General features: G+C 30.5%; 2 protein-coding genes across 16 annotated transcripts in view; one reads left to right on the top strand and one right to left on the bottom strand.

Annotated features, from left to right (window-relative positions):
• The window catches only part of LOC131853076 (coiled-coil domain-containing protein AGAP005037), a 275,367-nt gene that overhangs the window by 208,215 nt on the left and 47,599 nt on the right, over window positions 1-19,553 (top strand). The window lies entirely within an intron of this gene.
• The window catches only part of LOC131853078 (uncharacterized), a 54,229-nt gene that overhangs the window by 29,837 nt on the left and 4,839 nt on the right, over window positions 1-19,553 (bottom strand). Inside the window, exons 2-3 of the mRNA XM_059203887.1 lie at window positions 1,880-2,016; window positions 1,158-1,405 (exon numbers count right to left, since the gene is read on the bottom strand). Of these exons, the coding sequence (XP_059059870.1) occupies window positions 1,158-1,405; window positions 1,880-2,013 (382 nt within the window). The 5' untranslated portion in view covers window positions 2,014-2,016. The remainder of the gene's footprint in view (window positions 1-1,157; window positions 1,406-1,879; window positions 2,017-19,553) is intronic.

The following is a 19,553-nucleotide window of genomic DNA, read 5'->3' as shown; positions in this document are numbered from 1 at the left end:
ACATGGGCAATAATAAATACATATAGAACAGTTTGTAACAGTATGTGTTTGTATTATTTAAATATGCAGACAAAAATATAAATTTAGTTAGATTGTACCATCTACCGCATATTTCCATTGATTAATCCAATAAGCACATCAGTATGTCGGAATCTAGCAGGTGCCATATTGCGCTTCAGCGGCAATACAATATACGAATGTGGTTGATATAATGCTTGAACGCCTAACTGCATAGCTTCAATCCGATTTGACGCCTTAGATTTCTGAGAACTCCGACTATGTAATATCTAATATCAGTCGTCTCAATATCGAAGTATATCGTATCAATATATTATTATATTTACTTTATATAGTATTATTTAAAATAAAATGTAAGTAATGATAATTAATCCACACGCCATCTAGTCACAAGCTATGTAAGCAGAGCTGGTGTTATGGATACTAGACATACATACATAACATACATAGAAAACACTCAGACCAATAAAAACAATTACTGATGAATACAAATGTTTGTACCATGAGAGGAATCGAACCCGTGATTATTAGTAGTAAAGCCGTGAGCTAAATCGCTAGACCACGCAGATCTTTGAAGGCGAGGCGGACCAGAAATTAAAGTGTAATTATAATATTTTGCTTACTTGAAAATTTCGTTGGCATAAGAGTCTGTAATATACTTACCTGAATATAGATATTTCAATTTGATTATTATTAAATAATGAAATAGAGGCCAGGATTGCCATTTCACATAGAATTTCGTTCAAAGGATTTCTCTAGTAATTCCACGCGGAAATTATGCTAGCAGAACTTTAGGGCCGGATACGCTATGGGACGATTTTGATTAATAATTTTCCTGTCGTTTAATTATGTTCATATAATTATATAAATAATTTAATTGTGTTTATATTTATATTTAGAAATTACTACCAAGTATTCAAATTTTGGAACTTGCAGAGTTTGATTTGAATACGAGTGTACTGATAATACTTTTTGTAAAACTCATCATAATTTTACAAGTGTATACGGTAATTTTTTGAAACTTACTGTGTCGGCTTTTGCGACAAAAACATAGTAAATTTATTAAATGCCCGTACATAGTTGTAAAGTATATCTGACCAGTCCATGAATAAAGTTTTTATATACTTAAAACTACTTACCAGAGTACGAAAACAGAGGATGATCATCAGAATGATTGTGGAATTTGGACCACAGGCAGAGCGTAAACTCTTTTAAATCTCTGAGGTCGCTGGCGTACTCCAAGTACTGGTAGTCCAGCTCTTGATTCATGGAGACCTTGTATGCACTGCACGTTTCTTGCTCGAGAGCTGGCGCCACATTGATAAGGCCGCTCGGTTTTACAAAGTACTTGTGTGGTGGTCTTCGATTTAGTATTTTTAAGGAAGAGCTAGAAAAAAATATTTATTTAAGTTACTGGAATAATAAGCTGAAAGTCTACTTGATTGTATAGGTCAACTATTGCCTATATACATCAATGGTAGAAGGTCATCACGCTTTTATGTGATGCCCGTAAGACTGGGGTATCATGCGTTACCACTTAGAAGAACTGATGTAACGTTTGTTTTGATTACAATACTTAATATACATAACAAAAGTAAATTAGTAAAGCAGTTGCTGCAACTGCAAATATTTATTAGTTTATGCATATTCTTAGAATTGTTAATTGAAATCTTATCGTATATATGAGTTATTAGAAATTTCATTTATGTAACGTAGCGAGTAGGCGATCACGTGCACTTTTTCTTACGTGCACGATTCTTAACCACTAGTTAAGAAACCTTATGTTCTATTCGATAAACTTTAAGCTGAAGTCGTATTATAATGATACTTTTGTGATATTCATAAGTCAACAATAACTTACCGACTTTCTATTGACCTTTCCGGAGATTTTACATATGTAGAATAAGCTATCGAAGATTCTGGAACTATTGGCTGCCAGTCATTTTCTCGGGCCAAAGTCGCCCCCAAAAAGGCACATAGCAGAAGTATCCGCATTTTCTAGAACAAAAATAACAATTAACAGTTAGACAGTTTTAAATTATCTCTACTATATATATATATGTTACTAAGCTTTACATAAAATTAGGCGAAAGCTTCAAACAGTTGAAGTGATACAGTGAGTACGGTTGGCTGTGATTTTGTGCTTTCCAGTAGTAGTCCTGGTGAATGTATATATTATATAATACGTAGAAAAGGCTAAGAAAGTGGGTAGACAGATTTATCTGCTCTTAATAATTTGCATCCACCGTAAATTCATCTACAGTAAAGCGGTGTGCTGACCGTTAGACCACCGAGGCCGTCAACTATAGAATACATTAATCCCCATATGCATAACAGACTATCGACGTCCTATAAGCCTATTATACTGGTGAACTATTATGATCTTAATTTTGCAATGTTTACTGCACTACTATAGTAGCTATAGGATCACACTGTGTAAAATTTTTAAAAAGGTTAGTCTTTTGTACCATTTTTAAGAATGAAATATTATAAGAAACATTCACGCATGTCAAACTCGTATACCGAATATTGACCATTTCTATCTAAATATTAGAATGTAAATGCGAAATAAGCCCCAACATGACATCATAACCTTCGCGGTTGAAAGCGAAATTCAAGTAGCAAGTTCAAACGTAACATAAAAAAACTTCTATGATAATACATCTGATATTAATTTACGCTAGAGCAATTTAGTATTATCTAATATTGAATCAGACAGGTCGTTTTAGGAGTCCTACAAACAGTTGGCGAGTATTCAATACTGTTGTATGTAGGATAATGGTAGTTACGATTTAGCTTTATTTATTAGTCTACTGTAATATTTATATATTATAGTAGACTTTGAACTCAGTTGTCTCATCTATGTCATCGTCCATACAGCATGTTCTGTAAGCTGGATTTAGGTTAAGGGGCTAGGGTAACTCAGTAATAAATACTGTACGTAGGGTAGTAGCAGTCACGAATTGGCTTTATTTATTACAGTAAACTTTGAGCAAAGTAGTCTCATCTACGTCACCTGTATTAGCTGTATTTAGGTTAAAGGGCGATGATAAGATAGTAATGTTACAGGTTATGGAAGCATGATATTTCACTCCTGGTAAAGCACATTGGGACGTATGTCGTGGTGCTGTTCACGTATATAGACGATACCACTTACCATCAGGTGTACCGTCATATTGCATCCCAATATAAAAAATACTAGCTGAACCCAGAAAACGTTGTTTTGCCAAATAAATTAAAATCGCTATAACAAAATATGGTTTGATGGTAAAAGGGTTAAATTTAGGGTTGTATGTCTTTTTAATACAATATTTAAAAAAAAAGTATTGCCGAAAAATTAAATAAATCACTTGGGGGTATGGAAAATAGATAGTAGCCGATTCTCACAATCAGATCTACTGAATATGCATATAAAATTTCATCAAAATCGGTCAAGTCTTTTCGTAGAAATATGTTTACTAACATTGTGACACGAGAATTTTATAAACTAGATTTAGTTTACACGTCCAGTTATATTACACTATTATAATTATTGCTGTTGTAGTAAAAAAATAGATTCGCGTTATTTATCAAAAATAGTCTAATATGCCTAATAATATACCTATATATTTTAAAGTAACCGGTAATTCCTTAATCACTGCAAATAGCACGCACAAAAATGAAAGTTCTATGATAAGTTTCTATAATATATTATATTGTATAATATTACGGTGGTGTTTATATAATTAAGAGATTAAAGTTTCTGTATAGATATATGTTAATTTCAACCATGGTTCTTGACTATAGGTTAGTTATAACCAGTTTTCCTATTATAACTAAATGTATATATATAAAACTATAAACCGGTTCTTGTGCGAATATACCTCATTATTAATAGATGACATAGTAGCTTTTTATTGGCCATAGAAAAGTAAAATAATCGGAAGTAATTAAAGTTGACCCAATAACATAAATCCATACTTTTTACACGATACCTGATTACTAGTTTGAATTCCAAATTTAAAATCTAACAGTACAAATTTTTAACTACTTTAACAGAATAATTTACATAATAAATATAAAGTAACGTAACTATACTTAGTTTAATTAACTCATGACTATAAATCAGACTTTATCTGTATAAAATATTACTCTGTATGTTGTCTGTATTGTGTAACAGTATCCACAGTTCAATATATATTTATTCGTCCAAAGTAGTTGTCCGTCTGCTGTCACCCTAAATATTTGCAAAGATAAACAGTAGGATAGGTAATCGCTAAGTCTCTGATTAATTACATTCCACGTTGTTCATTAACAGAACGGCGATTGCCCTACTCCTTATTTAATTATCTGGCACTTATTTAATTACTATTTTAATTATAATTTAAATCAAGTCAAATTCCCTTTATTTATGATGCCATAATATCATGACTAACCTACTACTATGTTTATTGTACTCTAACGGGTAGTACAGTCAGCATCAAAATTCATAGACTACTTTTAATTTGTGGTTGTTACTAAATGTGATTACAGAAGTAATTGTACAGATTATTATTTCTGACTCATATTTATTTTTACACTAATGTTTAACTATGTTCCTATGGGAATTCTTTCGACTCCATCTATTAATATTATTGTCTTAGGTAAACAGTCTTAAACTGTCTTAGGTCAACAACCTTGGGTTCTAATTCTTAAAACTTTGTTAATAACAAATAATAATATTGGGATTTAAATTAATCAATGAATAAATAGATAAAATATTCATTTATGATTTTCCACGAATAACTTGTGTATAATATTTTTTAATAACTCAAATACTTATACAATAATTATATAAATATTTGAGTTAATAAAAAAATTATTACGCATTAAATATTGAACGTCGATTTGTTTTAAAATATAGATATTTTAATACAAAGGTATGTTAATGTGGTTTTACTTTGTTGTAATATTAAATAAGCGGATTACCGTTTTATTTAAGTAGTTTCATATGTAATCAGCAATATTATATAGTAATTTCGCATGTTTTCAAATATCACAAACCGATTACGTATGAGTGTAATGTAATATAGTGTGAAAGGAAAGTGGTCTTAGGTAAGAAATTCTTCCGTGCGTACTGGTAATGTTAATGTCTTTAACACAATCTGTCAAATTGTGTCAATTGATTTGAAACTTTACTTATTAATTGTTAGAGCTTAATATTTAATAGCATGTGTTATTAATGATGTTGTGTGATGCCATCACAAAAAATGAACCTGCATACCGATTCCGGAAAGTGTTCGCTTGACTCGTTGTCAGGTCTCGACCGCACTAACATAAAGTTAGTTTCCTGTTTATTCAAGAGGCTCGTTTTCTCCTTTTCTATGTTAATTATGTTACTTTTTAACGTCATTATCATGACACTATGAAGAAACTAGGAATTTCTCAAGATTCGATTATTTATTTAGTCTATTGCCAAAAGTGCACCTATTTTTCCTAGCGTCTAGTATTTGTTCAGTCTACTTTGGTTATTAATTTTATATTATTATTTATTTATTAATGTTTGTCTGTTAAATAAAATAATTATTTATTTCTAGTAGTATGGTAGTCGTCGTATTACAAAACACATCTCAAATATTATGTAAGAGGCTATCTTAATGTATATAATATTATAAACGCGAAAGTTTGTAAGTATGCATGTTTGTTACTCTTTCACGCAAAAACTACTGAACGGATTTTGATGAAACTACAGTTATATAGCTCATGCATGAGTATAAAATAGAGGTTACATTTTTTATTGTAATGTAACGGGGGTGAAATCGCAGGTACAGCTAGTAAATTATTATATTTATATACAGTCACGATTGTTATTCAAGATGAGATAGCCAGAAGCATTGGTATTTTGTTGATGTCATAGTGCGAAATATGGACATGTCAATTATTGGACTCAATATTTATTATCTTATTCTATTTAATAGTTGATCTAAATAGTAATACTTAAACATATACATTTTAGCAAGAAAATAGAGATAATATATACACATATAAGAAAATAGGACTTCTGGCCATAGTAATAAATGGGTTACAAAACATAGATATAAGATATAACTATGTAACAGTTTTAATGTTATTGATATAAATACGTCTGCAACTTTTTTGATGTCATAAAATATTACAGTTGTATTTCTAATTAGGAAAAATCATTGTATATATTATAATGTATAGTAGTCAATACACAACTATACATTTTGTTTATTTTTTATAAACATATATGATTTTGCGGTTGGGTAAACATATTAATAAGTTCAATGTTTTGTTTATCTCTTCAGACAGTATTATTTTCTTATCGAGTAGAAGATACGTGTGATACATACAATATGAAAAAGATAGCATAGTTCAAGAAAGGATTAACTTGTATCCACGTAAGCTACTTCAGACAGTTCGAGGCTTTACGTTGTGATCAGAAACTGTTGAGGCAAAAATGAGTAATGATTTTGTAAGAATTCAATATATCATTATGTATAAAATACATTATATATTGAACATTACATATGAACAGTCAATTTATAATAAAAAGACGATATTACACAGATTGACGGATTATGCAAATTTTTTAATCAATTTTTTGACATTGTTGTAGCAGTTGCATGTTGATTAATCGATATAGTGAACTAGCGCACCGCGACTTCGTCCGTATGACGAATTTCCATACATATTTTCATCCCCTATTTTGTTTTACCCTCTACAGAGATTTTTTTTAGAAAGTTGCATTTAAATGAATATGCTATTCACATATTCATTTAAATGCAAATGAATATGCTATTCAAACTTTCTAAAAAAAATCTCAAAAAAATATCAGCAGCCGAATAAGTTTCAAGCCGCTTGCCTTAAAAATGCGATCTTCCCTTTTTTACTTCCTACAACCCTTTTTTCGTATTAGAAAGTAACCTATGTCCTTTCTCAGGGTCTAGAGTATTTGTGTACCAAATTTTTATCGGTTATTTAAATCGGTTCAGTAGTATAGGCGTAAAAGCGTGACAGACAAAGAGACAGAGTTAATTTTGCATTTATAATATTAGTAAGGAAGTAAGGATTAAAACCTTGCATTTTCTTCTTTAGCTAGGGCCAGTGTTATTTTATGTCACAAGCCAGTGGCAAATAGAAAGGACATGATAAAGAAACTAATATTATAAAAAAATAAATAACAGCCGTCAAACGTGCCGTTAAAGTTAACCATCAAACTTCTACCACAGAAATAAGTTTCACGGGAAATTTGCTCGAGTGGGAGGATGAAATATGAAAGTGAATGTGGTTACGAATCCAACGACCCGTACGGAGAAGTTCGGCCGCTATTTTACATGCTGCATCAACTGACTGCCATTTTCCCGGCTCCTGGAGTGTTGTGAGTTGGCTATTCGAGAACTATTTTTGATATACGAGTATCCGCGTGTTTGTCCAGCTTAACTATGTGTAAACTAGTTTCAAATTTAATATTCAGTATGCAATTTCATCAAACTATGCGTAATTTGAACAACTTATTTATGAATAATTTTATTATTATATTTTAATGGTCAGTGATTCTCAACCTTTTTGATGTCTGAACTCATTTGAAATATGGAATATTTTATGGAGCTTTTTTAATATTAAATTTATTTAGAGATTATAATCATTATGTCATCTGATCGTACCTTATACCTAATCTGACCTTCGTTCTACTGTACAACGAAGTATGCATTTTGCTGGTCACTTATCCTGACCACCAATTAGTAGTTGTCAATCGGTTACATTCATATGGTTTTCTTCTGTAATTAGAATAGCAAACAAGCGGACTGTCTATCTGATGGTAAATGGTCACCGTTGTTAAATGCATCAATGACTTTACCACTTATACGTTGCCATTCCAGAGGACTAAGGTATCAGTTCTCTTAACTTGTAATTTTACAGCGTTATCTCTACCCTCAACCAAAACACAGTTATCAAGGTATGCTGCTTAGTGACTTAAATAGGTAGACTGAGGTATCCGCGACTGCTTGTTATAGTCTTCCCGGTAATTTATTTTTATTTATAAAGATTTTATTTAGGCTCGAGTCCAGACACAAGTGATCGAAAAACAACTTCAAACATCCCGTTCCAGTTTTTTTCAATTATTCGTAAAATCTGCCTTCATTTTCATTAAATCAGGTTTTTCCAACTGTTGACAGACCGTTTCCACTTTTAGAAGTGTTTTTTTCTTATTTCCAATAAATTTTACTTGTTGCTTCCAGCTTTTTCTATATCGAAGCTATATTATTCTGAATGTAAATAAGATTAGTTGAAATACTTCATTTTTCTCTTTAACTTTCTTGCGTGACGCCTGCGGGTTCAATTTTATTATTTATTCAGTGCAAGTCTATGGATTTTCAAATAGAAGTGACATGTGAAACTCGGTTGAACGGTAACTAAGTTAGAATGCTGATGCGTGCTCACTTTCGTGCTTGTTCCAATGATACCTACTGTTTCAATACTTTTAGAAACACTGTACGCCTAAATAATGTTCTAAGTAACGCAGTTGTGGAAATAAACTGTTTTACATCGAGATAAGGTTTATTATTAACAATTAGATTCTATAGAATGATGATGATGTCAGTAATATCTCATCACATGATAGCACATCGTAATGAATTCAGTTTTTGGGATATTCGCATGCAGGTCGGCTTGACAACTTCCTCACCTCGTCAGCAAGAGTACTTTGTTGTAGTGAAGTATGGATATAGCGCAACATATTCGATATATACGTTTTTACCTTCCTTCATAGTTTAGCTTAGGTGTTTAGTTTTACTAGTAAAAATTGCTTGAATATATTGGAAATAAAGAAAAACGAGTGGTACTCATATGTCTATAGTATATAATGGCTAGAACAAGCTGCATTTCCTCGTGGAATTGCAAAACGACTCGCTGTGAGAGGAAATAATCAGCACCCTTGTTACCGGCTGCAACGCCAACATGTTTAAAACATTTACGGCGTTCATAACGTGTGTTATTGGCAGCTTCGCCAACTTATTCTTTTTATAAATTTTTATAAAATTCAATTTTTATGACTTCGTTAATATTTTCCTGGTTAATATTTATGCTATGGTACGTAGCAGGTATTACGTAAACAATTGTGTCCGTTATTTATATGTACATTTATAAACCGCTATATTTTGTTGGAAAACTAGCACAAGGATTTAATTTGAAATATATATCATTAATTATATGCATTGCATATATTTTGATTGAAGTGTGGTTTTAGTATTGGAAATCTGTATTGACATGAGATTCAATTAAAGCGGACTTTATATGTATAATTTTAATTAATTGAAAAATGTTTTTGGCCATATATATTATAATAATTAATGGTTTTGACCGATATCTCGTAATTTTATGAGTTTTATATGTATTATTTATTGGAGACCGGCATGGCCTAGTGGTTTTCTACCCTGAATTACAACCAAAAGATCGTAAGGTCAAATATGGCGATCTTTGAGTGTCAGTTTACATTTCTGACTGACTTTCCAGTCAAGAAAAGGCGAGAAGAAGAGAAAACAATGATATCAAAAGAAAAATTAATCCGGTAACCTCGCCCCTTGCCACGTTTGAAATATTTTCAAACAAAATGGTGGCAAAATAGGTTTGAGTTTACAACAACGTCGATATTTGACAATGATTCTGACAGGGTGGTCAGTCTCATCTGGGTTGACAGTCGCGACGACAAGTGTAGTATATAATTATGATACATAATAATCTTTATTATTTTTAAATAATGTCTTCATTACAAAATCCTCTTTCTCTTTTTACAGTATTAGTATATGTATATTTAAATAGTATACAAACACTGAATATCATGCTCCCTTAGCACCAAGAGAAATGTAGTAACGACGTCGGGAATACGCAGGTCTGATCCAATTTAGCAAGGTCAGCCTGACATTGACCTGCAGCAGCTTACTCAATGGGAAACGGCGGGCTTAACAGGTCTGCAACAATAGTGCTTGTAGTTCGCTTTCATTCGTTAATTTGTATTTAAGTAACTTTTTCTATTTCATCTTCGTGGGCGAGATGAAAGTATTTACTTTCGTATCGTACCTACATAAATTGAGTATAAATCTATAAAATGTTATATTTATTATTTACGTAAATTAATGTATTATTTATTAATTTAAACTGTACTAATATTTATAAATTTGAAGGTGTGTTTGTTAAATAACTTTTTACGTGATATATACGACATTGATTTCACTCATAAAAAAGCGTATCCGTAGTCCCGGGTAACATGAGGTTTGCAATCGCTGTTCAGCCTGATTAGTACCTACGGCAGACGAAGTTTTTTTCTCGGACTACTCTAAAACTGTAAGCCGCACTGGCCTTTACTGCTTCACCGAATGATAGGAAGTGAGTACAGATGCCACTCCAAACCCGCGGATCTACTTATGGAGCGGCTGAAGGCCAACTTCCGCCTGGTGGATACGACTTTAGTTCGAGGACACCGCAGGGGGTTCGAACCTCGGCTCAGGCCGTTGTAACTTCGATCCCCGTTAGAATTGGATGGGGCATCGATCGGAGGAGACATGAAATATGAATATTCTAGAATTTAGTAATTAATGTTTTTATATCATTTATTCTGTGTTATACCACTGTTTACTTTGGTTACGTGAGGAGTTTTTAGTGTACGATCCCTTACGGTAATAAATGTACGGGTACTTTCCTTCATTAATGTCTACTTATATATTTCCGTTCACCATATCTTTCCGTTATTGGTAAATTCTTGTTAATCTTGTTAATTTCGTTTCAAACATTTGAACAGGTTCATTAAAGTGTAAATTACATAAAGATATAAAAAGGCCATCAGTTCATTTCTCATTTAAATATTTTATTAAAAAAAGATTATGTAAATTTATCGACCATAATATGACCTACACCAATAAAAAAACATTCATCCAATCGAAACCATCTATGAATCTCATTCTCTTGCATATTTTAACACTTCCTTATTTGGGTGGATTATTTTTAATAAGGACATACGTGTGCTCGTTAGTTATAATAAATTCTATGCTCTTTATAATAAATACTAGCATTTTCTAGCGTATGTTTTGAGATAAAAGATATTCGTATATTATGTCTGTCCTCATTATATTATGTATACGAATAATGTCAATTTAAAAAAAGTATTTGTTTGTTTGTATGTCTGTTTATTGCAGTTTCTTGACTAAGCGTTTCTAAAAGTAACTTGATGTGAATCTTCATGATACAATCTATCTAGATTGTATTATGAGGACTGCCATAGGATTATCTCAAAAGACAACGAAATCCCCGATGAGAGGTAATTTATAAATTATAATTAATATATGAATTTAATAATAAAAATTAAATAATATATAGACTTAGTAATAAAATAATATACAAATTTAGTAATGAAATAGTATATAAATTTCACATACTAATTATATTTAATTTTAGTAATATATGTGAAATAGTTCACGCACCAAAGTAATAAATAAGTGGTAGACTTTTCCTAAGTTTCAGTTTAAGTAAATAAAACGAGGCTCTATCTCTGTTCATCTATGATTTGGATACCTCTTATTTTACTGAGAGTATAGATTTCACAAGTATATATAGGACAGTAAGTATGTGTAACACCTACTTACTTTATTGATCACGCAAATTACCTACAAATAAGGAACAACATGTAACTCTCTAATTTAAATTGTTGGAAAAGCAATAAGCAGCTCCCTATAATTTTATTACGATATAAATTGAATAATATCGTAACACGTAACCAATACATACAGATATTTATTGCACTATCCTATCTATATATACTATAAATATGCTTACACGTTATAAAAATATATACCATATATATCTATTAATATATATTATACAGTGTGAAAGATGATATGTTAAGAAAGGGAGTAAATAACAAGATAGCTGCGAATAGAGATGTATTGAAGAGAAAAACACATTACACTGACTCCAAATAAATGGGATAAGGAAGAAGCAGATGATGATGACATTAAAAATATATATTGATTAATTTTATGGTTGTAATTTAATTGCTAATATTGCCAATGTAAAAACACATGTCGTTAATGCACCAGTTTGGTATATGAAATGATACTTCAAGCTGAATAATATTTGTTTATTATTCGTTGTACTTATATTTTAATAGCTTTATCTATTCTTATAGTAAATCACCACCCATTATAAAATCAAGTAATAAATATTATCATGAACTAATTACAAACACAATAAGGTGAATATTGTATAAACATTTGCTTTTATAATCGAGGTAAACAACATCACATTCTGCTTAATATTTTACACAAATACTGAGCGATGATATCATTGGATCAGTAAATGTATTTATATTATCATTACTAGCTGTGCCCCTGGCTTTGTTCGAATGTACCTACTTACAAAATTCCATATAAACTAATTTCTAAAAGAAATAGTGATCATATATGTTTTTATATTAATTTTATGCCGATCATTATATAATTAAATATGTGTACGAGATTTTACGTGAATCATATAATACATATAATAATCTGAAATTAAATATTTCATAAATAATTGTAAAGATCACTTATTTATTATTTATAATTATAATAATACATTTAAAACGAAAGCTAAATAAGTACCACATGTAATAAATATATGGTTTTATTTTTCTAATGTATCTCTGTACTCATAATTAATACTCGAAATACCTACTGGAACATATTTCCTGCAAGCGAAGTAGCGAGTCACTGTTAGTGCGTCCACAAATCTCGTAATCATGAAAGTTTTCAAGTTATTAATATTACTAGTTACTAATTTTGATAATGGTTACTTAACATCAAATTGATTAAAATTGAATTCTCAAAGCAATCATATAAAAAGCTTTCTATCTTAACAATTAAATCTATAATTGGCGACCGCAATTGTCAAATTATGATAAACGTTAATCGTGTAATTGAAATGTATTATACAATGTTTAGAAAGTGTATCGGTGAATATTTTTGCTTCCTAGTTCTAGGAAATAATATATATTAGAGTCCATTTAGAAATTGCAACTGAACGGACTTAGCTATCTAAATCCAGCGGCAGATATTTTCTTTATTTTTTAACTCGCCCTCGGATGCTACTGAAAAACAGAGAAACTATTTTCGGAAGGTTGCAATTACAGCAGCGTTACTTATTTATTGAAATAAAACTCTTTGGAATACCTCGGTTTCTTTTATAAACGAAAGGATTAAATAAATCAATTTATATCATCATTACATAGTATAAAACAAAGTCGCTGTCGCTGTTTGTCCGTCCCTATGTATGCTTAAATCTTTAAAACTACGCAACGTCCCTATGTATGCTTAAATCTTTAAAACTACTCTATCTTGTAAAAAAACCGCTTCAAAATGAAGCGGTTTTTTTACAAGATAGAGTTGTTCAAGAGGAAGGTTTATATATATAATACATGTACACCCGTGCGAAGCCGGAGCGAGTAGCTAATATCTTATAAAAACAAAAAAGTTCACACTTATAATATAAACGAATGTATTGTGCTCCACTGATGTGTAAAACCATTCATATATTCATATTTTTATGTGATATTAAGCAGATCAAAGTATGTCGATATATTTTTTTAGATTGGGGAAAGTCGTTTAGTTTTGATTATGATTATATTATTGACGGTTTCGACACTGAGTATTACATACATACAGAGTGAAAGCTTTTCAGCCAGTGTTCACGTTGGTATGTTGTAATCATTGCATAAAAACACAACTATAATCACTCTTCAACATCAATTGACATAAAGTTTATTTAATAACGAATTTTAAATTTGTACGTTGGGAAAGTTAACTACAAGGTCACTCCTCTCTAAAATCATAATAACAATAATATACTAATATTATATTAATTAATTTTATTTTGAATATTGCCTAAAACATATTTATGAGTTTCTGATCACATATATTACAATTGTAAGCAACCACGAAAAAAGTTTAAAACAATATTTTCCTCCGCAAACTTACTTCAGTTTACAGAGCAACAGAGCAATTTAGCCCCGATATAATTTATGGTTTCAAATTATTATAATAACAGTTCCCTTACATGCTACATGACCGCCATGAAAGAGAGCCTCCCAATTAATCTTCAGTATTTTGTTATACCGTTATAGTTTGTAGTACGAGTAGTATATAGTATATATAAGCAAATAAATTCTAGATGTTGAATTTACAAATCCAATTAAGAACTAACCCAATTTCTAGCTGTCTAGAAAGTCTATAAACTAATTGCTGTATAAATTTTCTTAGTTTAATATAATAACACAATTTAAACTTTGTATATATTATTTGATAAATTTAGAAATTCATCTTCATGCCAATTGTACACGGCAAGTAACGAGCTGTAATATATTAATAGTTTATATATTTCTATCATTGAGCAAATGTATTTTATATTTTGTATGTTTGTTTGTAAAAGATAAGTTACTTTGATTGTAGATACATTATCAGCGAGAGAATTGGCTAATCCAGAGGGATACCTACCGCCGAGGTTAAAAATTATACTTAATACTTACTTATTAATTAATTAATTTACTATAGATTATGTAAATGATTAACTTACTATAAATATATAATATAGTTAGTATTTAATGATTAGTAAGTAGTTAATACTGAGCGTTTTAGAAAAAATCAGCTTTTAAAGTGTAAATAATAGTAAGACATAAAGTCCCTAAGATTATTGATTTAAGTATGTATTTTAGTAAAGTTGTTAGTAATCTATAATTTAAATCACATGTATACTATTCAACTATTAAATTACATGCTTTTATTACTCATCCATCATACTTGTAAAAGGCTACACCTTATAGGTTTCCACTCTGATCACTATAGCTGATTATTTTCTTTCTCAAATTAATAATAATTTTAAATTATAACTTTTTTTATTTACAAGCATACTATATAATTTTGTAAATATAAATTATGTGCAATATTTCTTTCGTAAACATCTACATTTCGAAAGTGCAGCAGAACTTTCTTAATCATATCATCATATTTATCTTATTTATAAAGTAAACTGTACTTGCTTAATTGATAAAGAGAAATAAATAATTAAAAGTGTATTCAAACGATTGATTATTACTGAATAATAAATGAAAACGAGCAGCATTCTTTATCACCGTTCGCAAACAGAATTTTGATGAAATAATGCATAAATAATATGAAACCGTTGACGCTCCAAATTAATTTACCATGTTGGCACACAAAGTCCATTATTATGCAAGTAGAGGCAACCGAGTGTAAAAAACCTTTACTTATCCTTACTTAATCATTGATCTTTTGTTTCTCGCTTACATCTGTTTCCCTCACTTTCATAACTCGCGTCATGCATGCACGCTGACACCGGAAATATCATCAGATAAAAATACAATTATTTTAATTGAGATTATAAACTTTACCCTTCTAAACATTTCAATTACTTTAAAATATAATTAAATAATGTATGCTGGAATTAAATATTTATTTATTTCCATTTATTATTTATGGAAATAAATTAGATATTGGTTTTAATGCGTAGTTAGAAGTACCTACATAAAACAAAAGTATACATAACGTATAATAAATCATTTAGGGTTGTTAACTAGACCAGTCATCTTCCAATTTTAAAAATGGAGCCATCCGTATTTGATTCAACTGATAAATTTATATATGTGGATATGTAAATATATATTATTTTTATTTACTTATAATATTATTTCATTATAGATATATTAGCGTCAGACTGATATGTTATTTCACGAATTTTTAATGATTAAGGCACATGGTTTTACAATAATACACTTAAGAAATCACGAAAAGTAACCAATCTCAAACTTCAGCCTAAAAATGCTGCGTTTTTCCTACGGAATTGTTGTTGATACGAACATTTTATTCATTCCGATTGAACTATATCAGGTACAACGCAACAATTGATTGAATAACTTCAATACGGCACGGTACGGCAATGCAAAATCCTGTTGAGTATTGTTTACATCCGAGAATTCGTGTTTGTAATACCTGTGTGAGTCAAAGAAGGCTAGACGTGTATCAGATCAATCTATGTAAAACAAACGGAATGCTATAAAAATGCTCTTCATTGCTTTTTCTAACTTATGCAGTGCAGTTGCGATCCATTCGCTGATTCTTCATCCAATAATTTAAACATTAGACATTTTTGAAGTCATTTGGGATTGGGATATATAAAAGAAATCTGTGGTCTAGTAGTTCGTACGTACCACCGTACGTGTGATAGTTTTGGATTTAGTTCTCGCACTATACATACATTATTATGAATGAGTATGATTGTTTATATTTGTCAACCTGTTCTCTACGTAAAATTTGTGTGGTTTCAAAAAAGCTCAGTTTTTATAGATAGTTCTTTCACAGTATTATCTAAAATTATGAATCTAACCGAATCGTATCCTATACTTAGATTTGGAAAGAACTACTTAGATTTCTCACTGAGATTCCTTTTTATTTGTAATATCTCCAGAACCGGTTTCACTATCAAATTTCAATTTTACTTTCAACGGTATGAACGAGATCGCATTTCTGTAAGTGTAATTACAGAGTTACAAGTGTCCCACTTCTTCTCTGTAATTGTTTATTGGAATTATTTACCAACATGTATTTACTTTTAATGGTAATTTACCTCTTTCATACCAGTAATGTGGCAAATTATCATAATTTTACCAATACCACGGCGGTTTAATTTCATTACTTTATACATTTACTGTTTCGTTAGCTATTTCAGTGTATGTGTATTAAATACATGTTGAACGTTATTTAATAATATATATTTAAACTTTAGTTCCTTCTACGTTTGTATTCGTATGTTAATACGAGTATAGTTCTGGAAACGTCTATAAAGTAAATCAGAACGGATATCCGTTATGCTACAAAGAACGGCACTAATCATTCTTAGAAGTGTTCTCATTATCTGTCTTATAAATAGTTCCATGATCATTACAGATGCCTGGATGGTTAAAAATATATTAAATAAAGAAATATAATAAATAAATAATATTGTTATATATGATTTATTGTTTATTTATTCTATTCTAACCATCCAGTTATCTGTCATGGGCATGTAACTATTTATAACATAGAAAATGAGAACAGATCCAGCATAATTAAAATAGCACTAAAGGTAGTGCTATTTTGATACCAGTACCAAATTCCTAGTTGTTAGTAATGAAGAGTAGTGGCCCCATTGCTAGCAATATACCATACCAAGTAGACCTACAGTTCCTCCTGGGAACCATCGTAGTTAATTCAGAGAAATACAATGTTTGTATTATGCAGGGATAGCACCCGCGACCATCGGATGCAAACCGAAATATATAATAATAATAATAATAATAATATTTATTTATTTTTTTAATAAATAAATAAAATACCACGTAGTAAGTAGGGTAGTGTAGCGATAACAACCACTTTAGTAAATAATACTGTGTCGTGACCGTCAAGGCCCACCTGCTTAAGACAGAGGCGTTAGCGTTCCAGTAGTTCATTACAATAAATTTATATAATAAAAAGCAAAGGCCTGCATAATTACAATTTACAGTTACAATCAATATTTAGTTATTTGAAGTAATATGGACATTTTAGGAACATAAGTACGTTGACTTTAATACAAAATTCTTAGCCAATATTCACTAATTAGGTTTCCTGTATGTTTAACGGCTAGACCATTGAGATCTTCGAAAATAACTCTAGAGGTGTCATAATAATACTTAATATATAATAATACTTGTTTTGTATATACCGCCTATAAAAATGTATTCATATTATCCTCTCAGCGTGAGACGTCTATTACACTCTGTGGGTATTAAATAGATAAATAAAGATAAACACACATCTGGTTGAGACTATACGGAACCAAGTGATGTATTAAAATATGTTTATTTAGCCTACGACCGCAGTTTAGTTACAGAAGGAACTGTAACTAAACTGCTCAGTCTAGCTGTAGCCAACAGGATTTGAATAGTAAAAAAAAGAACAATTCAAAGAAAAATACCAAAAAAAAGGTCGCTGAAAACTATTTAGTGAAGTCATTAATAGATAGACAGACAGTAAGTGCCCTTCCAAACGACTTTGTACATTAAGAAGTATCCCAATAGAAACGAATATTTTATTAATGTCCGCAAAATATATTTTAACGATTGGTCTTAGAATCTTTAGAACAACAGAAAAATACTGAAAATATAAGCTTATTGAGTTTGAGAGTTTCCACGGGATAGGAGAAAATATGTATGTACTGTGACGACAAGGCCGCGGCCATTTTTTTATTGTTATCAATATATTTTTTGTGGAAGGATTCTTGCCAATTCATGCTTTATCACGTCCGCATTAAGTACAAAAGAGAACCCACAGTTGAGCGGTCACGTCTGCTCATTGCATTTTTGATAAAACAATTTGAGCTTACTTACGCCTCAAAATGAGTTTCGCTGTCAAATATTTACGAGTCATAATTATTGTACTGTAAAGGAATTTGAAGTTGTTATTACTTTAAAAGTAAATAAGGAATACAAATTTATATAAAGAATCCAATTTTATTTATCTTATTTAATGGTATATATTTTAGTATTTGTACCTATCATAAATTTAAAATAAGGAACGGAAATTTTGTATCACTAAATTTTATTTAATTGTCGTATAAAAATAACAATTACAAAATAATAAAACAAAACAAAAAAAATTGTTCAAATGGTTATTTTATGTGTTTCGTTTTAAAATTAATTGTAGTATTCACGGCTGTAGGTTGCGAATTGTAGGCATTTCAAATGTTATATTCAACAATGCGTCGGCAGTTGACAATGCCTCTGATTACCGGGTCTGAGATTACCTTTATTGTTTAAATTTTATTAAGATTTTCTGTGAACAGATTACATATGCGATTATTATTATAAAACAAATAGGCAGGTGCATGCCGGCGGAGAGTGAAAGGCGCGCATTCCACCTAGACACTTCCAACAATAGTGGAATACAAGAAATTGGCCTTGTAACGTGTTACGTACATGTTACTGTCACGTGATACCGAAAATAGCTGCCATCTTTGAATCGCAAGTAGCCAGTATGTGCAAGATCGAGTGATTAAGTGAAATTATTCTGTTAGTGGGTGTTATGCAACGTATCTCTTCCGGACACCAGTCAAGTCGCTATACACTTTCCATCGGCTGCGTTACATATTTTAATTAATATTACGCATAACTAGACCGAATCGTCATCTGGCGGATTTTGATACATACGCTATTTTTTAAATAGCAAATTATACGTTTTTTATTAATGTCAAACAAGCTGACAGACAGTGGCAGAATGGTGTGAGCATTGCCTAATATATGAACAGGGCTTTAATTATATAACAATGTTCTTAAAGATTATTACCTATTAATTGAAATAGTTAAATTCACAATTGTGTGATTATATACAGACGACTTAATAGGTGAATTAGTGGAAGCTCGCATCTGCAACACTCAAACGGTTCATGAAAAATCACAAACCCATCAATTTTAAGTTTGAAAATAAAGATCTAAAACC

The sequence above is a fragment of the Achroia grisella genome, unplaced genomic scaffold, assembly GCF_030625045.1.
Source record: "Achroia grisella isolate CSIRO2021 unplaced genomic scaffold, CSIRO_AGI_Agris_v1 utg874, whole genome shotgun sequence".
Lineage (NCBI taxonomy): Eukaryota > Metazoa > Arthropoda > Insecta > Lepidoptera > Pyralidae > Achroia > Achroia grisella.
This window is presented reverse-complemented; position numbering and strand designations above follow the sequence as displayed.